At 30.9% G+C, this 22,077-nt stretch overlaps 1 protein-coding gene across 10 annotated transcripts in view; it reads right to left on the bottom strand.

The window, feature by feature from the left end:
• LOC139491032 (F-actin-monooxygenase MICAL3-like) overlaps positions 1 to 22,077 on the bottom strand; it is a 59,912-nt gene that overhangs the window by 9,883 nt on the left and 27,952 nt on the right. For 7 of the 10 annotated variants that reach the window (XM_071278296.1, XM_071278290.1, XM_071278295.1 and 4 more), the window contains exons 11-25: positions 21,068 to 21,264; positions 20,395 to 20,516; positions 19,488 to 19,556; positions 18,464 to 18,685; positions 15,863 to 16,055; positions 15,147 to 15,241; positions 14,620 to 14,698; positions 13,682 to 13,883; positions 12,954 to 12,995; positions 9,829 to 10,034; positions 5,984 to 9,118; positions 2,944 to 3,011; positions 1,986 to 2,190; positions 1,510 to 1,606; positions 740 to 813 (exon numbers count right to left, since the gene is read on the bottom strand). In XM_071278296.1, the coding sequence (XP_071134397.1) occupies positions 740 to 813; positions 1,510 to 1,606; positions 1,986 to 2,190; positions 2,944 to 3,011; positions 5,984 to 9,118; positions 9,829 to 10,034; positions 12,954 to 12,995; positions 13,682 to 13,883; positions 14,620 to 14,698; positions 15,147 to 15,241; positions 15,863 to 16,055; positions 18,464 to 18,685; positions 19,488 to 19,556; positions 20,395 to 20,516; positions 21,068 to 21,264 (5,006 nt within the window). Of the gene's footprint in view, positions 1 to 739; positions 814 to 1,509; positions 1,607 to 1,985; positions 2,191 to 2,943; positions 3,012 to 5,983; positions 9,119 to 9,828; positions 10,035 to 11,549; positions 11,586 to 12,953; positions 12,996 to 13,681; positions 13,884 to 14,619; positions 14,699 to 15,146; positions 15,242 to 15,862; positions 16,056 to 18,463; positions 18,686 to 19,487; positions 19,557 to 20,394; positions 20,517 to 21,067; positions 21,265 to 22,077 lie in introns of all 10 variants that reach the window. The other 3 variants (XM_071278293.1, XM_071278294.1, XM_071278292.1) reach the window with 2 other exon arrangements.

Genomic DNA, 22,077 nt, shown 5'->3' on the forward strand with positions numbered 1-22,077 from the left:
CTAAAATATACATTTTTGGCATTAAATTTTTGACGGATTCATACATTTTATCTAATCATTCTTTATCTACTTTTCATATAAGTAACATGTTCAAGTAGATGTAAAATTTTAGTCATATTATCATATTATATTTTGTTCTTTGCCTATATGCATCTACTCCATATTTATATCAAGGTTACAGTATATTTGACCTCTAGATGTCTCCATATTTATATCAAGGTTACAGTATATTTGACCTCTAGATGTCTAGCTGTTAGGTTGATGTCTCATTGTACATACCACATCTCCTTTTGTTCAGTGATAAATTAGTAAATTATTTCTCAGATTTGGGGTTCTTATTTTCTCTCCATAAAATGAACACCTGAAGATTTTTTTTTTTTTTTTTTTGTGAGTGGCAAGAATACAAGCTGATTCTGTGATGCTAAACAATTTATGATGCACTGACAACTCAGTAGATGAAAAGCAAGTCTCTTCAAAAGACATTTTAGTCATACAAATGTTAGTAAATCATGCACAAGATGCCATCCGTATCCTTTCCTATTATCTTAGTAATTTTTCTTTATTTAAAAATTAGACAATTCTTCAATATTGACTATTTTCATCAACATAACTGTACAGATAAGGTCTTAAAGAAAGTTCCCATAATTCAAAAATTAAAGATTTAAAAATGCAATCTTCCATGCAAGTGAATATTTGTACATTCAAATTATGCAAATTAACTGCCTAAAATAAAACTTACTGTTGATAGCCATTCTTTCCCTTAGTTCTTGTTCTAATCGGCCATGTCTGTCTTCTAGCTCCATATATTGGGCACTACAATAGTTCAGTCATACTTTACAATTGTATTACAGAACAGACTTCCAATATTCGCATGCGTTGCACGTATTTTATTTTATCCAAGATGCAATGAAAAATCTAATAAAAAACACACTTTTGTGTTTTTTTTTATCAACTTTGAATTCATATCTTAGAGAAATGAAGGATTCAGAGAAAATAAAATGTGAATTTCATTATATTAAATGTTTGCAAGGGACATAACTCATAATGTTATCTTAATTCTATTTTTTCATTTTTTTTTATTATCTGCCTTGAATTTGTTCCAAAAACTAAAATCTGATTGCTGTGTTGAAACAAAGTGAACTCAAACTTATCACAAGCTAAATAATATAAAATGTGCAATGATTTTTTTTCTATTATTGGTCCATTAAACATAAATGCAATTAAAAATTGTTCAACTCTTAATGACTATTATTAGAGTAATTCTGTCTCTGCTATATACTGTGAATTCATTATTATTCATGGATACCAACTTTCATCATTTTCGTGGGTACAGATGAACCATGAAATAAGATGTTCAATGAATAACTTAATTTGTATAGGCTTGTGAGCAGACTTTGGTAAAACCACGAAATTAAATATCCACGAACGTGTAAGTTTTCCCTAATCCTCAAAAATTAATACCCACGGAAATAAATGAATCCACAGTAGAGGATACAAAAGTGGACTTACTTGACCATAAGTTCTGATTCATATCTGACCAGAGCATTCTTCTCATATACCAGATTAAACCATTCCTGCATCAATCCTGCCTCATCTCGCCCTGCATCTGTAAATATAAATGGAGGTAAAAATATGTGCTGGATTTCTCGCCCCATTAAAGACCCATTGATGGACTTCGGCTTTTATCTGCTCTTTGGTTGTGTTGTTGTCTCTTTGGTATATTCCCCATTTCTGAGTTTTATTTTATACTCCCTAAAGCAAGGCTGTCCTTATATGACTTCAATTATACTATTATGGGGATGTTTTTGTTTTTTCTGAATAATTAGCAAACATAATCAATCAACAATCAGACAACTTCGATATCAAGTTTTTAATGGTTTTTTTTCTTCATGATTTAAGAATGTCAGATAATTGATCAAATAAGAAACACCCTATACTCTAGACCATGGACAGCATTTCTGTCCACCAGGTAATGGCATACATACCTTCTCCTTCTCCTCTAAGAGCTTTCTCTACAACAACTCCCCTCTCCTCTAACTCCTTTTGTTTTACATCCACCTCTTCTAGTTGTCTTTGTATCTCCTGGGCTATCCTCAATCTCTTCTGTTCTTTCTGCTTCAACTGTTTACGAGCTGCTGATTGAACACGGCGAGCAATTTTTATATTCAGTTCATCCTCTGTTAAATTTCTCTGAAATAGGAAATAGTTCATTCAAGTACACATTTTTGTTAAGTGGCCAGCTGAAGCTCGCCTCCGGGTGCAGGATTTTCCTCTCTGTATTGAAGACCCCTTGGTGGCCTTTGGCTGTTTTCTGATCTTTGGTTGGGTTATTGTCTCTTTGACACATTCCCCATTTCCATTCTTAATTTTTGTTATTGCTTTTAATAATACATGATCTTATTAATTTGAACCTCCTTATGATTTAATTTTCTATATCTGCTTCAGAAATAAACTCATCATAGATACCAGGAATTTGCTTTCCAGACCCATGTATCATCTTTAAAAGAACTTAAAAAAAAACACCAAAAATTACAAAGTTGAACAGTATTGAGGACCACAAAATCTATAAGGTTTTGCCAAATACAGATAATCATGAATGTTGCAAATCAAGCTTATACAAATATACAACTTATCAAGTCTTCAATATAAAGAACCTACTTCTACTGATCTGTATAAAAAACAAATAACATCAACTTGTTATTTTTGAATGTGTTTTCTGCATTTATTTTGATAGTTCATCATCAATTTCTTTGTTTGAAGAAAAGATTCAGATTTTTTCTCAATGTCATATTGTTTAACATTAGCATTAGATATATACATAATAAAGGGAAAGGTTTGGTGTTTTGAAATATTACGATAGCGGGATATATTCATTTAGCCAATATCCGATAAGGTTTAGTCTACTGTATTTAAGTGTATACAACATTTCAGCATTATGCCTACCTTAGATCTTCTATTCAGTGAGGCATCTGCTGACAAATGACTTTCGTCTGAATCTGAGAACTCATCAACTGTAAATATACAAAATAGTTTTTAGATATGCTGAAGGCAACATAACAATGTAAGTTTGGTTTAAACAACAACTTACATCATAACTGTTCATGTAAATTCAGAAATTTTTGTGTGAAATATTTTATTGCAATTTTTAAGCAATATATCGATGTACATGAATTAGTACCAAATAGAAATGTTTTAAATGAATTAATGATTTCAATTTATTTATCAATACTATAATTTTTATATACTTGGTAAAAATATCAGTAAATAAAAAAAACAGTTCTCCTTTAGTAAACATGGTAAAGGGAAAATATTTTTGAAGTTTTACATTTTTTTTAATAAAACTGACAAACATGTTCACTGAACTACTGATCTGAAATATATATATAAACGATCAGATATTGATAAAATATATTTTTATTGATAAAAAAATATAGTTCGTAATTTTTCTCCAAACAAAACATTATAAAGGTCATTTAAAAATTTAGAAAAATACCTTTTTTCTTTTCGCCTTTCAAATGTAAAATAGGTCTTTTCTCTTTATCAGACATAGTTATTGCAATTGTTATTCCTTTACTTCCAAATTAGTACAATCATTAAGAAACCTAGATAATTACTTCACAATAAACTAATCTATAGAAAATCTCTTTAAAGATGTATCAGTTACAAGTACAATGAAGTATCTACTTTCTATCGTGAATCTTTGATCACCCATGCAAAGATAATCACTTATTATATCATGTTTATGTAGAAATAAATGTATGCAATTTATATTGTTAAAAGTACTAGTTAAGCTTGATCAATATCTGATTGTTTATATATATTTCAAATAAATAGTTCAATGAACATGTTTGTCAGTTTTATTAAAAAAAATTGTAAAACTTCAACCAGATGCTCCGCAGGGCGTAGCTTTATACGACCGCAGAGGTTGAACCCTGAACGGTTGGGGCAAGTATGGACACAACATTCAAGCTGGATTCAGCTCTAAATTTGGATTGTGATTAAATAGTTGACACAGCATAGGTTTCTGACACAGAATGAATGTGTTCTAATGAACTTAAAATTTTTGTTTTCTCTTAGAGCAATTCACTATGCTGTTGAATATTAATCCTCTCAAAAAAATGTTTGAAGAAATTTTCTTTTTTATTTATGAAATTTCAAATGAGAAAAATTGAACCCAATTTTTTTAATCACATCCCCCTTTCCCTTATTCCAAAACTAATCTCAATTAAAATTTCTAATGGAGTTTGCAACAATAACTACTCATTTAAATACATCATAAAATATTAAGATGTAAAAAAACTGCTTGTTATCACTGAATGGTAAAGATTATTTTAATTTATCAGTTGGTAGTAAAAAGTGAATATACATTGTATATTGTATATAACAAAGATTTAAGTTGATTCTGGACAAAGAAAGATAACTCCAATTAAAAAAAATTCTTGCTATTGCACAATATTTTGCAATTAGATATTTCTTGCTTACTATTCTGGACAAAGAAAGATAACTCTAATTAAAAAAAAATTTGCTATTTCACAATATTGTGCAATTAGATATTTCTTGCCATTGCACAATACTGTGCAATTGAAAAGACTTGCTATTGCACAATACTTAATATAATAATTTTAGATCCTGATTTGGACCAACGTGAAAACTGGGCCCATAATAAAAAATCTAAGTACATTTTTGGATTCAGCATATCAAAGAACCCCAAGATTTCAATTTTTGTTAAAATCAGACTAAGTTTAATTTTGGACCCTTTGGACCTTTATGTAGACCAATTTGAAAACGGGACCAAAAGTTAAGAATCTACATACACAGTCATGACAGTTAGATTCGGCATATCAAAGAACCCCAATTATTCAATTTTGATGAAATCAAACAAAGTTTAATTTTGGACCCTTTGGGCCCCTTATTATGTTGGGACCAAAACTTCCAAAATCAATACCAACCTTCCTTTTATGGTCATAAACCTTGTGTTTAAATTTCATAGATTTCTATTTACTTATACTAACGTTATGGTGCGAAAACCAAGAAAAATGCTTATTTGGGTCCCTTTTTGGCCCCTAATTCCTAAACTGTTGGGACCTAAACTCCCAAAATCAATACCAACCTTCCTTTTGTAGTCATTAACATTGTGTTTAAATTTCATTGATTTCTATTTACTTAAACTAAAGTTATTGTGCGAAAACCAAGAATAATGCTTATTTGGGCCCTTTTTTGGCCCCTAATTCCTAAACTGTTGAAACCAAAACTCCCAAAATCAATCCCAACCGTTCTTTTGTGGTCATAAACCTTGTGTCAAATTTCATAGATTTCTATTAACTTAAACTAAAGTTATAGTGCAAAAACCAAGAAAATGCTTATTTGGGCCCTTTTTGGCCCCTAATTCCTAAAATGTTGGGACCAAAACTCCCAAAATCAATACCAACCTTCCTTTTGTGGTCATAAACCTTGTGTTAAAATTTCATAGATTTCCATTGACTTTTACTAAAGTTAGAGTGCGAAAACTAAAAGTATTCGGACGACGATGACGCCAACGTGATAGCAATATACGACGAAATTTTTTTCAAATTTTGCGGTCGTATAAAAATGTTTTCCCTTTACTAATTGAGGACTGTTTTTTTAATTTCTGATATTGGCTATAACTAGACATTTCTTCTAATCAAATAAATATGATCTCTTGACTTAGTCATTTTGTTAGTTGAAAAAAAAGAATGAAATATAAAGGGAAAACACTACAAAGCATGGAATGTGGCAAAATCAAATGAAATCACATGTTATTGAAAGTAATAAAAAAAAAAAACACAACCCCTCCTTTTTGAAAACATTAAATTAAGCCAAAAATAAGAAAAATGTTATAGATCATTTTAACACATATTCATTAATTCTAATATGAAAATAACACTTAATTTTTAGAGCTTTCCAATAAAACTCCAACCTAATCAATTATTTTTGGACTAGTTTATCTAAAACAATAACTTACAATCAGCTCTGGGAGGCATAGATCTTCTCTGCAATAAAGATGGACGTTTCTGCGACCCATTCTGTCGAAGTTTAACTTTTTCAGAAAACACAGATGGTAAATCTTTCATTTCTACAATATCTGTAGACTTTTGTCGTTTTTTCTTCTTCTCAGATTTTGGAGTCTTTTTCTTTTTCTTTGCCGATTTTTCTTCCAGTGTATCAGTAGAAGATGAACGATTTTTTTCCTTCAATTCTTTGTGTTCAGGAGATTTATTTGGTTTGAGAATTTGTAATAAGGATTTCTTTTTCTTTGTAGATTTTAAAGGTGTTTCCGTATCAGATTCTTTTGATAGTCCACTTTCTACAATATCTAAAGATTCTTTCTTTTTCTTTTTCTTGTCTTTTGATTTCGGTGTTTTAAACACAGAATTAATAGGTGTAGAATGTGAGATCCCAACTATTTTGTTTTCCTCACTATCTGTAACCATGTCACTTGTACTGGGTGTATTTGAAGTCCCAGTACTTAATTCTTTGCGCAACTTTCGTTGAATTTTCTTAGCAGATATAGGGGTATAATTTATGTCTGCTAATCCTAATTCCTCATCGCTTTTCAACCTTGCTTTAATTCTAGCATTTTCTCTAGCTTTACTAATTTCTTCCTTTTTAAGATCCCTGATATGATCAGCATTGGGTGTACTCAGTGTTGGTGGAACAGGCAAGATACGTTTACGGACATCCTTATTTTGTAATTCAATCTTTTTATCAGGTTTTGTTTTTACAGATGTTTTCGGAGTATAAAATGTATCTTTTTCCTCTAAAAAGTCGTCTTCACTATCATCTGCAAATGGAATATCGTCAATATTTTTTGGTTCCACTGACACGATGGGGGGACTTATATTTTTAAGACTAACATCAACACCTATTTTTCTCTTTGCACCTTCTTCATTCTGACTTGAACTATCTTCAATACTATTAAATGCCGTTAATTTTGTTTTGTCGACTGAGATTTTTGTTTTCTTTATATTTACATCTTTTATAATATCAGGGGTATCTGAAAGAACACGAGGGCTATTAGTACTGGTTGAAACAGATTTTGAAGGTTCTGGACTAGATGGCGTCTTTGATCCTAACGAAGTTGGAGATCCAAGACGTTTCCTCATAAACTCACTTTGGAATCCAGGGGGAGTAATTCTACTCTTCAGATTGCTAATATCTGGCAGTTTTCTCCCTTCATTAACTGACAAATTTTTCTCCTTACTTTCACTACCTGAATATTCAACATCATTGTAAAAAACACCAACTGATTTCGTATGTTCGGTCACAGCAGAAGGAATTTTAAAATCCTCTAAACTTTTATCGATTGTAATCAATTTTCTTTCAGAACTTTTTACATTATTTGATTGTTCTTCTGAGTCTAATGGAAGTTTCTTTTGTCTTTGTAGTAATTTCTTACTCTTTGAAATTTTTGGAGAAGTGGAACTTTTACGGGGACTTGCATTATCGTAAATTTGTTCCTTTTTCTGTTGTGTATTTAAATGATCTGGTAATTTGGGTAAAGGTCTCCAGACAGAACCATCACTATTAATCAATGGGGCTATTAATTTTTTCTGATTACTCACAACATTTTGTTCAGTGCTTATTTCACTACCATCACTACTGATCTGAGGGGAGATTACTCTTTTCTGAGAAGTCACATGGTTTATAGTTTGACTATTTTTATCAGAACTGAGTACACTACCATCACTGATACATTTTTCACAACTTTCTGATTCGTTAGATTCCAAAGTCGGAGACTTTTCATAATTATTATTCATATTTATTGAGTTCCCAGCAGACACAAACGTATCACTAGTAACACTTGCATTTGGGGTTTCATAAATACTTTTATCAACATCTTTCGGCTCATTATCCATTTCAATTTCCTTTTCAGCATTTAATGTATCATCCAAATTATCAAGTACACAAGGAGTCACTTCCTCTGAGTATTCTTCTTCATCGTCATCATCAAGTTTCTGACTTATTGTCACTTGATACTGACGGAAAATATCATCGTCCAAATCATTATCTGGGGTATCATCCTCCCGCTCATCATCTCCGCCATATTTTCTATTGTCTTCAGAAAGAGAAGTTAATGAGGAATGAGCAGAATTACTTGGAGTTGAGATTGTAAAGCTTGAATCAGATCCGACTGAGTTCCTATACTGTTTCTTACCAGGGGTTTGATTTCTACCCCTGCCCCTTGAACATGTCACAAATCTATCGTCAATACCTGCGAAGTCTTTATTTTCGTCAGAACTTCCCATATTTCTTACACTCTCTAAGACAGCCTGTGTTGTATTTTTAGAACTACCATTGCTGCTCGTCCTTTTTGAATTATTTCTGGAGACACGATCCTCTTCTTCACATTCAATATCGGCATGATTATCCTCTGACATCACATATCTATTATCGTCAGACATCACTAACTCTTCGTCACAAACTGACGAACTGTCGGTTTTTATAATATGTTCACTACTGCTGACAGATGATTTATGATCAAAATCTGCCAATAATTTCTCCAATTCATTCTGAACTGCAGTTCTATCATTTTCACCATCAGACATATTCTCATTGTCACTTTCAAACACTTCTTCAAACTCGTCACCAGTATCTTGCTTATTTTCGTCTACATTTTCTTCCTGCTCCTCGTCCACATTTTCTTCTTGATTTTCATCCCCATTTTCTTCTTGATCTTCATCAATATTTTCTTCTTGATCAGCATCCACATTTTCTTCTCGATCTTCTCCACTCAGTTCTCCATTAACGTTTTTGATTTTCTTTTCTGCTTCATCAGCAATTTGTTCCCATTCTTCAATTTCTATTATTTCTTCTTCTATGAATTCTTCCTCTTCTGATGATGTGGATTTCTTCACTTCTTTCAATTCTTTCGTTTTATTTCCCATGTCAGGGAACATTTTGAATGGGTCTAATCGAACTGGTTCTGGTGGGGTATTAAAGAAGTTTGCTCTGGCTGATTTCATTGCTGATGGACTTTTCTCCTGATTGATAACCAGAGATAATTTACCATTGTGTTGACTAGGTTCACTCTCCTTACTGGGGTCCGTTTCTTTTTCAGTTTCACTCGTAGAATCATCCTGTTCATCTGTATCTGAGTCTGAAATTCATTTCAAGAATTAATTACTTATTCAGGGCTATTCCATCAAAATGAAAATGGGCAGATAAGAATGGAATTTACCCCAGTTGAATTCTTCTTACTTTATATGGAACTTCGGATTTGAGCATTTTCTCGGCAATTGAATAAAACAATAATGCAGAAACATTCAAAATACCCTCTCCAATTATTTTGATGTACTCTTGCTTTAAAAACTTTTTTTGTTATGTTTGCTATCTGCTTTTTATCTTGTTTTTATGATCCCTGTTTGTTTGTTTATTTTTTCTGTTTGAATATAATCTACTTTATTGATATTTGATGCACAAATTCTCTTAAAGTTATGTTGGTGAAAACTTTTGTGGCTGGTGGTACCCCCTTTATTAAATAAAATAATTATCTTCTTCATACACATGCACCCAAGTTAAAAAGATGAACAATGTAAAACAGATGGGCTCTTAATTATCATTTTATTATGGACATTTTCATAATTCTCAGCTTACAACTCTCTTAAAACAATATTAATCTTTTGTTGTCTTTACCTTTTTTAAATTTCACCCTTCTGATAATATTACTCCCCATTTAATTCTTTTCAACTTTGACTGTCATTTTCCACTTGGAGCCCTTCTAACATCACAAATGCTAAATCTTTAAATTCAAGAATATGTAAATGTTCCCAATCCCCCCTTTTTTTACTGAATACTTTTTACACTTACCAGCCTCTGACTCTTCTTCCTCCTCTGGTGGTTTGTTCATCTTTTCATACTGTATCTGACTTTCAAGTTTCAGAGCATCCAGTAGATTCTCATGCGACTTTCTTTTTAATGTTTCCACTACTTGCAAAGCTTCCTCTAAAGTCAGATCTTTGCTGTGTCCCACAGTCTCATTGAGGACCTCATTCAATTCTTCATCATCGCTTGGCCTGAAAAATAGTTTGAATTCATTCTATTTGCCAATTTCAATCTATTTCAATACTCTATACATTTAAACATGTTTTAAATGGGCTGCAAAATACAATAAAAATAACAAACAAAAAATATTCAAAATTCAAGTTTATCTTATTATTGATAATAAACAAAGAAGACAACAATAAATTGACATTTTTTCTGCATACTGTATTCTTAGGGGAACAGTAGTCCTTCAAGGTTATTTCAAAATTTTTGTATAATATTGATTCAAGAACAAAAAACTGATAACTTAAATTATCACAAACTACCTGTATACATTTAACATAAATACTTTGTATAAAGTACTAGAACTTTTCTTTAATAAACATTTCAGTTAGTTATGCTTTCTGTACCACATAGCCCTTACATTTACATCACATGCAACAACTAAGCAAGGACCACTCTTTAAAATTTTCCTGTGATTTTCTGAACTTTTTTCATTTGTTCATTCTGTTGTCTACATTCTGATTTGTCTAGTTTTATTTTTTGTATTAACTAGTCAATTTTAAAGTATTCCAATCTAAGATTGGTTAAATTGAAGTGCAAAGATAAAAAAATCAAATATGTGCATAAAATTCCTAAATGATAGAATATGGTTAATATATGTATTGTATTCATTTTTAAAGATTAAAGATTTAAGAACACAAACATTTTGAAAGATAAAATAATTGTTTTTTTTTTTTTTTAATTTTAAACCAGTATGCTTTATGCTTTATAATTTACTGTTTTATTAATTTGATATAAAATAAACTTTAAAAAAAAATTGTATTACAGATGTAAATTAAAAAAAAAATGTGCTGTCATAGGTTTAATGATGGTGGTTAAATGCTGCATAGGCACGCATGACCTCTTTGGCTTAATTACAGCAAGAGGCAAAGAGTTAAATCTAAAGATTATGTAAATTGTGTGAAGTGGCAATGATTTTATTAAGTGGTATTAAATCCTAAACTTTTAGATTGAGTGCTTAGAATTCCAATAAATAACAGCAATTGTTGAATCTAATATATCTGCCATATGCAATGATAAGATATTAAAATATGAAGAATTATATAGCTACTGAAATAAATTAATTGTGTTAGTCAGTGTTCTCCCCATAGATTTCATAGACAAATTTTAAAATGGTAACTTTTTTAATCAAACTTGATCTTTGTTTTGTCATTAGAAACAACATTGTAAAATTAAAAAAATATTGTTTAAAAGGTTCTGAAGTTTTTGAACTGAAACAGCTGTGGATGCCTGTCAACCATCCATACTATGCCTATAAATTAAAAGAACTGGTATTTTTTTTTTCATTTGAGAATCCAGATAAAAATTAATAGAAAATCATTTCCAATAAAGTCAAATCACCATATTGCTAAAAGGTCCTTGGGTGAACACTGTAGGTATCGAAGAAATGTGCCCTTTTATTTAATTTTAGTTTCTACGTTTTAATAGCCCTGCTACAAATGATTTTTAAATTAATTGATAGATAGCAATAATTTATACTTTACATAAACATAAGTAAAGTTTTTAATGATGATCTCATTCTGAAAAATAAACAATGCACTCCATTACTTTATGAGGAGCTTAGGGTGTGTAGGGATTCACTTGGAGGCAAATCAGTTGTGCATTTCTGCTGTTCTCGGTCAATATCAATGGTTGCCTGTACTATAAATAGATTCACTGATCTGTTTCCTCTTTTTGACACTAAACCTTTTAAGATTCCGATGGGCATGTACATGATGTAGAAAGGTGTTACATCTTTCAATTAAACTGACTATGAATGATAAATTTTACAGAATTTTTATATTTTTTAATATTTAAATTTTTTTTTAAATTCTGCTTTCTGTATTATTTGATGTTCATCTTCAACTGCCCATGACCCGAAATAAATTGTATAAAACATTGAAAACAAGTTTAGAACCATTAAACTAGAAATTGGTTGTAAACCAAAATGAGTTAATTATATTTTCTGAGAACAACAGATCACTTGTACCTTCTCTTTTTGTTGTATTTCCTGAAACAAAGAATTATTTGCTCAAATTTGCACAAAAATACAAGCACATTGCATGTCACAGCCTGCTTATAAAGACCTTTTTGATCTAAAATATGCAAATTGCAAATAAATTTGTTGTGATTTTCAATTTTCTTCTCATTTGTTTTTCATATAACATATGATTTTTTTTAAGTAAATTTAGTTGATTGACTGATTTATTGCTCTAAGAATGAATATTTCATTCTGACTCAAGTCTACATATAAGGCTGTGAACATATAAGAAGAAAAACAAAATAAGACTAACAAACAAACAAACAAACAAACAAACAAACATGCTTAAACAAAACTTAATTTAGAAACAACACAACTTATATCAAAAGCCAAGATTTTTTTCTCTCACTTTTTCTACAGGTAAGTCTGAACTGTGTGTTTTTCTTACAGATAGGTTTCTATATGACATAATTTGATTTAAAGTTATTTCTCTGTAGTGATGAATCAAGCAAGGCTTAAAGAAATCAGAAAAACATATTTTTTTTAAAGTCTAGCTGTCAGTATAACAAGTCAAATTTGACTGATGTATAAAGATTTTGTACATGTGCATGAAGGCAACAAAAGGGAAGCAACTCTGGCTCAATTGTGTCAATCGAAACCCATCTTGTTTCTAATTGGTCTCTAAAACCAACTAACTAAAGGGATCAATATTTAATATAAAACTATATGCAGGAGAAAACATAAATAATAAACAAAGTCATATCAAAATGATTCTATGGATGCACAACATGTGCAGATCATTGGTGAGGTAGAAATTTACATGTGCAGTTTGTTGATATGATAGAAATCTAGGCTACACAAATCAACAAATATCAACCAGGTACAATGTAGCAAGAACTAATTTAACACTCTGGCATTCAAAGCCTACCATTGACTCAGTGTGTGAGCCATCTCATAATCTATTAAATCACTGAAAATACAATGCAAATTATTACTGGTGATGTCATTTTAAAACCTTATCTATTTTAGATTCATTTACTGTTGTGGGGACAAAATTTCCGTACTGATGGTACCTTTATTTTCATACAAGTCTTACTATTTGAGTTTTGTTGAGCAATTAAATTTATTGTGTTACACTTACCAATGAAATCCCCAAAATATGAGTTTCATTTTTCATTATACAAATAATTTTATTTTCAAAGATCTCTGTAATATCTAGCTTCAAAATACAAAGACTAAAATTCAAGAGAAGATTGATAAGACCAATAACCTTTTTTTATAGCATGTGCATCTTAGGACTTAAAAATCATTATTAAAGAAACATCCCATTTTGGCAATAGTTGACTTTACTGTCTCCATTTCTGAAAGTACATATTTAAATTTAATTGCTTTAAAGTTTATTTAACTTTTCAGTTTCAATGAATGTTTCAATAAAAAAAACATTTATTCTTGCACCAGATTTCTATTGGTAACAGTCCCCCCTTTTTTTAAACAATTATTTGACATTTTAAATACAAATCCCAAAAAATCCTGCATCAATTCAAGTATCAAATATCAAATCCATAAAATGAATTTCAACTAAGAAAAAACACATGAGATAAATACAGATAAGAAGTAAGCTCTGCGAAAAGATTATACAATTATACATATACATACTCTAAATCTGAGTCACTGAGGTCATCATCCATGTCCAGTAGTAAGGCATCAGATGACATGGAGGCCCTCAGATTGTGTTCTGTAAGCTCCTCCTCAGACTCCTCTTGTAGACCATCTATACTGTTCTCAAACTCTATACGCTCTGGTGTCTTCTTTGGTTTTGGCTCATCATCAGGTGGGGATAACGGAGGGGTTAATGGCGCTGAAAAATAATTAAAATATCATCTAATCTGTAATTGAAGGGTTAATGGCGCTGAAAAATAAATAATATATTATCTAATCTGTAATTTTACAAATTCCTGATCGACATTTTGATGGAGTGTTATTTCGCAACGTAACTGATGCATGTATAGCAGGGGACAATTTCTCTGTAGTCACATTTTGAAGTTCTTGAGATTCCTCAGTTGTTGATCGCTACCTTCATATGTCTTCTTTATTGATTTACGAAATTTGAACATAGCAATTATATAACCTACCATTGCCTTAATCTGTTGGGCTTAATCTTAATACTAGTATCTCTTGTTTTTTTTTAAGATACTATGTCCATATTTATATCTATTTATTTTTTCACAATTTTCACTATCTCTCTATTGATACATTTCTGAACTATGAATTCTGACACTGTGAGAGAATCATTTTTGGTATATAGACAAATTTTATTGTCTTCTCTTCCTTAATCAACACATTTCGTTAAACTTTGATAGTGGAACAAAAAAAATCTTTTTATCATGGGAATATTGTTTTTCTTCTCTTCTGTGCATGATGTATTTAATGTCACATGTGTCAGATCTTTTAAAAGTATCCAACAGACAACATAATTTTTTTCTCTGTATTATCAATACTTTTAACTTCTAAGTAGTACTCAGTATGTCTTGTTATATTGATTGAAAAAATCAATACAAACAAATTCATTTAAAATCATAAACACATTGACTTACTTGGAATTTTCTTGGGAGATGTTCTCCTCTCAGGTTTTGGTGATGGACCAGCATCAATGACAACCTTTGGAATATTTTCCTGTAATTATACATAAGTATTCTGTAAACCAACTAAATTTTGACAGAGATATTATTTGTGACTTTTGCCAGTAGAAAAATTACGCGAATATAAATAGTCCCAAAAATATAAAACTTGGATCTTTCCTTATAGTACTTCATCAAGTGAATTTGAAAATCGTGAAAAGGGCATAAAAGGACTAAAAGTGAAAATAAAGTATCCCTGAAAATAAGTTGGTGTACAGTATTTGGTAATTATTACAATTTGTATTAGGTCATTGGATTCACAGCATTGATTTTTGGAATGTTTGACACCTCATAATATTTTTTCTGTGTGTAATATGGATGAAAACAAATATTATTTTGATACAAATATGAACAAGCAATTATGGATTATTGGTGGTAGGGGTTATCCCCCCTCTCCATTTTTTTACTGAAAAAAATCCAAAAAATTTGTAAAATTTTTTTACCTTGATCTGCTCCTCTTCTTCATTGTATCCTCTTTTTCTTTTAAATTTAGAAAATCTCATTTCTAACCTGGAATGCCGGAAGCAGAAAAACTTCACTGAAAAATAATAATATATATTCTCTAAATACAGACCTCTTCATTCAATTGAATAATTTCTTTTTTTCACAGATCTTATGACATTGGTTTTACTGTAAAATAATTCATTGTTTTTTCAGTGAGTGTGGCTGATCAGAACTTAAAAGAGGGTTAAGCCCAAACAACTTTTTTAAATCCTTCCACATTTTGTTGGTGCCTATCTGAAGTAAGGAGCCTAGTATTCCGTCCCTGTTGTTGGTTATTGAATGCAATATTTGTTTTTTTGCATTGTTTTTAGCACAAATACAGGTGTTGGTTTTCCCTTTGATTTTTTTCACATTTGGTTATCCAGGGCCTTTTATAGCTTACCATGCAGAAGAAGTTTTGCTCTTTGATAAAGGCCTAATAGTTGTTTGTATTTGTCTTTTGGTGTCAGGTGGATAATTATCTTATTGGCAATTATACCACAATTCTCTTTATTCTTATAAGGATGTTTTAGTCAAAGAATCATCATTTTAAGACAGAAATTCCACACCTAATTAGTTTATTACCATCAAAACTTTGTACATGTAAAAATTCTGTGATTGCATTACAAACTAAATATCATCTACAAATATAAGGAACATCATAAAGATTTATTACCTTCCCCACTTGGCAGTTTATCAGCACTATAATTATTCAACCGTAAACCAACGTCACAGTAATCACACTTGAGACATCCTCGATGGAAGAACAGACCCTCGGCACTCATCCTCTCCATTAGGTAGACACGTTTCTTACAGAAGAAACAGGTTTCACTTACTGGTGTTGCTGCTAGTAATACGCCAGGAGTCTTCTGTTTAAATAAATTTTAGAATTTGTTATGTAAATACATTTCGTAAAACATTTTAAATGAGAGCTAAAGCAAACTTTGTTTAACTTGGAGAATAAAAGGAGACTTTTTAGGACTTTTGAACAACAATGAGCAACATTATGGGTACCACATGTAGAGCAGGATCTGCTTACCTTACCCTTTCTGAGGTAACAAGATCCCAACTAGGTTTTTTGGTGTGGTTTGTGATGCTAATTATTTAGTTTTTTGGTGTGATTTGTGATGCTAATTGTTTAGTTTTTTGGTGTGGTTTGAGTTGCTAATTGTTTAGTTTTTTAATGTGGTTGCTAATTGTTTAGTTTTTTGGTGTGGTTTGTGATGCTAATTGTTTAGTTTTTTGGTGTGGTTTGTGTTGCTAATTGTTTAGTTTTTTGGTGTGGTTTGTGATGCTAATTGTTTAGTTTTTTGGTGTGGTTTGTGATGCTAATTGTTTAGTTTTTTGGTGTGGTTTGTGATGCTAATTGTTTAGTCTTTTGGTGTGGTTTGTGTTGCTAATTGTTTAGTCTTTTGGTGTGGTTTGTGATGCTAATTGTTTAGTTTTTTGGTGTGGTTTGTGATGCTAATTGTTTAGTTTTTTTGGTGTGGTTTGTGATGCTAATTGTTTAGTTTTTTGGTGTGGTTTGAGTTGCTAATTGTTTAGTTTTTTGATGTGGTTGCTAATTGTTTAGTTTTTTGGTGTGGTTTGTGATGCTAATTGTTTAGATTTTTGGTGTGGTTTGTGATGCTAATTGTTTAGTTTTTTGGTGTGGTTTGTGTTGCTAATTGTTTAGTTTTTTGGTGTGGTTTGTGATGCTAATTGTTTAGTTTTTTGGTGTGGTTTGTGATGCTAATTGTTTAGTCTTTTGGTGTGGTTTGTGTTGCTAATTGTTTAGTCTTTTGGTGTGGTTTGTGATGCTAATTGTTTAGTTTTTTGGTGTGGTTTGTGATGCTAATTGTTTAGTTTTTTTGGTGTGGTTTGTGATGCTAATTGTTTAGTTTTTTGGTGTGGTTTGAGTTGCTAATTGTTTAGTTTTTTGATGTGGTTGCTAATTGTTTAGTTTTTTGGTGTGGTTTGTGATGCTAATTGTTTAGATTTTTGGTGTGGTTTGTGATGCTAATTGTTTAGTTTTTTGGTGTGGTTTGTGTTGCTAATTGTTTAGTTTTTTGGTGTGGTTTGTGATGCTAATTGTTTAGTTTTTTGGTGTGGTTTGTGATGCTAATTGTTTAGTTTTTTGGTGTGGTTTGTGATGCTAATTGTTGAGTTTTTTGGTGTGGTTTGTGTTGCTAATTGTTTAGTTTTTTGGTGTGGTTTGTGTTGCTAATTGTTTAGTTTTTTGGTGTGGTTTGTGATGCTAATTGTTTAGTTTTTTGGTTTGGTTTGTGATGCTAATTGTTTAGTTTTTTGGTGTGGTTTGTGATGCTAATTGTTGAGTTTTTTGGTGTGGTTTGTGTTGCTAATTGTTTAGTTTTTTGGTGTGGTTTGTGTTGCTAATTGTTTAGTTTTTTGGTGTGGTTTGTGATGCTAATTGTTTAGTTTTTTAATGTGGTTTGTGATGCTAATTGTTTAGTTTTTTGGTGTGGTTTGTGATGCTAATTGTTTAGTTTTTTAATGTGGTTTGTGATGCTAATTGTTTAGTTTTTTGGTGTGGTTTGTGATGCTAATTGTTTAGTTTTTTGGTGTGGTTTGTGTTGCTAATTGTTTAGTTTTTTGGTGTGGTTTGTGATGCTAATTGTTTAGTTTTTTGGTGTGGTTTGTGATGCTAATTGTTTAGTTTTTTGGTGTGGTTTGTGATGCTAATTGTTGAGTTTTTTGGTGTGGTTTGTGTTGCTAATTGTTTAGTTTTTTGGTGTGGTTTGTGTTGCTAATTGTTTAGTTTTTTGGTGTGGTTTGTGTTGCTAATTGTTTAGTTTTTTGGTGTGGTTTGTGATGCTATTTGTTTAGTTTTTTAATGTGGTTTGTGATGCTAATTGTTTAGTTTTTTGGTGTGGTTTGTGTTGCTAATTGTTTAGTTTTTTGGTGTGGTTTGTTTTGCTAATTGTTTAGTTTTTTGGTGTGGTTTGTGATGCTTATTGTTTTGTTTTTTAAAGTAGTATATTGTAGACTGTTCTTTTCATCATTTTTTTTGTTTGTTGTCATGATTTTATTAGTTTTGCTTTGACTTTCAATTCTCTCTTTTGTATCTTTTATATCTTTTTTAACTTGAAGTTAACATTGTCTGTTAACCATGACAACCACACAATCTGATTTCCTTGTTTACATACATACTTTTTAAGCATTAGAAATGTCACCTGTTATTCTGAATATGTCTTTTTTTCATAGCAGCACTGTTCCTAATAAAACTCCTCTTTATAGTAAAGAATGAAATCCCTTAAATCCCTAAAAACAAACTTACCAGTTTCTTGACAGGTGTTTGGTTTACTGCTTGTTCTGCTTGACTCTGGAATTTGGATGCCAATATTTCTGCCATGGCACTGACCTTGACATTGCCTTCAATGTCAATCTTATTTTGATTACTAATGTCCTTGAACTTCTGATTCATGTCAAGTTTATTAGCGATCTCCTCCATTGGCAGTTTGTTAAATTTGGTTAACTCTACTTCAGTCTTCTCAAAATGCTGAAAAGTAGAATCACTTGATTTTCTTATGGCTGATCATGAATTATGAAGTGCATGAGGGGCATGGTAGGCCCTTTTTGAAGACCTCAACTACCCATGGAAATAGAATTTCAATTTACTTTTATATCTTGTACACAAAAACTAAATTTCATTTTTTTTTCCTTATATATTTTTTACAAAAATTCTAAAAGAGAATGCCACCACACATTATTAACTTGAATGCCTCCCATTCCCCACCAGTACTATCTTGAATGGTTTTATAATAGAAAGTACATGATCAATTTTGTAACAGCCCTTTAACAGTTTGTATGTGTGTAACTACATGACAAATTTATATGTACATCAATCTTTTATTCATATTTTGTACTAACATTTAGTTCCATAATTACTTTTTTTGTGAAACTGATAAAAATAAATTATATTTATTCATAATCATAAACATTGTGTTCCTCTTTTCTATCAAAATAAGTCTAAATAAAAATTGTCTGCTATAAGAGTCATTTAGAATAAATACAATTCTTAATTATCTTAAAATGTATTGTTAGGTTTTCGTTTGAATGGTTTTACACTAGTCATTTTTGGGGCCCTTTATAGCTTGCTGTTGAGTGTGAGCCAAAGGTCTGTGTTGAAGACCCTTCTTTGACATGTAATGGTTTACTTTTACGAATTGGAATTTGGATGAGAGAGTTGTCTCATTGGCACTCATACCACATCTTCTTATATATATATCCCTCATTTATGAAAAAAAAGGCCCAATAATTGTTTGCTTTGAGGGTCAATCAATTACGGACAAACCACTTACCTCAGGAGATTTATGTTTTCGTTTGGACAGTGAAGATTCAATGACTTTGTCTTCATCTTTATCTTTTCTCTGGAATAAGATAACATATTATTAACTAAGAAAATTTGTAACAATGAAACGTGCAATTTAGATCCTCATACTGTGTGTATTGTAATCTTTTGGGTCAAGTTATTTAAAAGTGGGAATTAGGTATTAAACTTTTGGTGGTCACGTCATTTGAATCAGATATTTGTAAATTAGTATAAAATCTACTTCACAAAATGTCTATTTACTACTTGAAAAGAATGAAAATTAATATTTGTACAGGTAACTCTTTTTCCCAAACAATAATATCTTAGAACTAGATGCTCCTTTCACAGCATTAGAGTTGTGATATTTTAATTAATGAATTTAGCACTTTTTGAATGAATCATTGATATACTGGAACCAAAATTATACATTTAAACTTAAGTGAAATATCATTAGCTGAATAGAAAAAAATAACTTTGCATTCAGCACTGTTGAAATAATGTTTCATTTTTCTTCTTCAAATTTACTTGGGTTATTACATTCTAAGTCCTATTTATGCCATTTGAATACTGTAAATTCAGAAATTATTGCAATGTTTTTTCGTTATTGCGAAATATTGGGACAGGGTTATAATCGCAATAATTTAAATTGGGATTTTGAATTTTTTATAAAAATTAAAACAGGATATATCTCAATATCGCAAAATTCCATTTTACTTTAACATGTCTAAATTGACAAAATGGCAATAATGAATACACATACTAATTTCTATATTTATACATGTTACTGTAGCTGAAATCTAAGAAACATACACATCATACAAATCTCTATATAAATTCTCTGTCTATACAATACACATCATACAAATCTCTATATAAATTCTCTGTCTATACAATACCTTTTTTGATCTGTGAAACTTTGCACTATTTCTAAGTTTTTGAAGTATGGACAGTCTACTTAGAGGAGACTTGTGGGATTTCTGTGGCTCATCTCTCAACAACACAGTACTGGCAGATTCAGCTGAAATAAAATACAAAATACAATTAAAGTTATAATAAATATACATGACACAATGTTTTTAAATTGTCTTCTGTGCAATTTTAAACAACATTACTATAAACAATGTATACACCTTTTAAAAGTAATCTAAAATACATCAATTAGATCTAAGTTGAGCTTCAATTAATAACATTATCATAATTCTAACCAGCTTGACACTCACTCAAAAATTAAAACAATTTCAAATCCAAATAAATTTATGTTGAAGGCTATATGAAGCAATCCATGGAGTTGTGGAAAATGAGATCCCAGTTAATCAACTATCTCTATAAATAATTGTTATCTTGACTTGCTTAAACTTGAGTTAAGTGTTGCTTGTATCTTGTCAAATTAGAACACTACTTTTAAATTGTTAGAGCTAATTTCCTAATGCTCGAGGAAAAAGAATTTGGTTGGCTTTCTTGCTTTGTTTGTTATAATGTTTTACTTTTACAAGTTGTGACTTGGATGGAGATTTGTCTCAATGGCAATCATACCACAACTTCTTATATCGATCTATTTTTAATACCTACCATTTGCAAGTCTTTCTTTCTTGAATTTATGATAGAACTGAGACAGATAAGAGACCATGGTTAGTTTGTCAGGAAGGGAACAGTTGACCATCTCCTGGGGTGTCATCATAGGCTTTATACCCAGTGAGGATTCGGCCACACTGAATGCTAACTGGTTATTCTGGATTGGTTCATTAGATAATAATGATTGGAAATCTCTGAAAATAGAATTTTGATAATTTAATTTTGGATGTAACACATCTTCTGATTTGTTAATCATCTGTGATTGTTGGTTTGGTGTCTCTTTGAAACATTCCCCATTTCCATTCTCAATTTAAGGTAAGGTTTGCGTACACAGGGAGATAACTCGAATTCAAATAATTGAAAAAAGGAGGGACCCGCCATTTTGAATTGCTTTGATTGACCAATGTTCGATAACTACAATATTATCAAAAATAAAACAACACCTACCTCAAAATCGCCGTTTTGATGTAATTTTATCAAAATTTGAATCGTACAGGTAACGTTATGACCTTCAGTTTGTTAGTTTTCATTTATATGACGTCACGTTTAGCCATAACGTCTTTGTGCAAAAACCATTCATGAAGTTTCGCGGAATTTTATTTTATTTCATAATTGTACATTTTGATGCCCCCGCCGTAGTAAAGGGGGTATTAAGTTTTATCCTTGTCTGTTTGTACGTCCATCCGAACGTACGTACCATAGTGTACGTCTGTTTTTATAAAATTGGTTTCCGTTCTCTAACTTTAGTTAGCATCAACAAACTGATATAACAAATGCACAATGCATTTTACCACAGAATAAATTTGAATTTTGATGTCGTCACTTTTACAGTTCTAGATTTACGAGGGGTCGGACAGGGGATACATTTCTCCTTTCTCCCGTCCCTTTTCTCTTGTCTCCCAACGTAAAACCTTAAAAAAAATGTATGGGAAGCTCATTTCAACAGAAATCGATCTCCTTTCACAAGATAGAAGTGATGTTTATTCTGCTCCAAGAACGTTGTCTCT

The sequence above is a fragment of the Mytilus edulis genome, chromosome 10 (genome assembly GCF_963676685.1).
Source record: "Mytilus edulis chromosome 10, xbMytEdul2.2, whole genome shotgun sequence".
In the NCBI taxonomy this organism is placed as follows: Eukaryota; Metazoa; Mollusca; class Bivalvia; order Mytilida; family Mytilidae; genus Mytilus; species Mytilus edulis.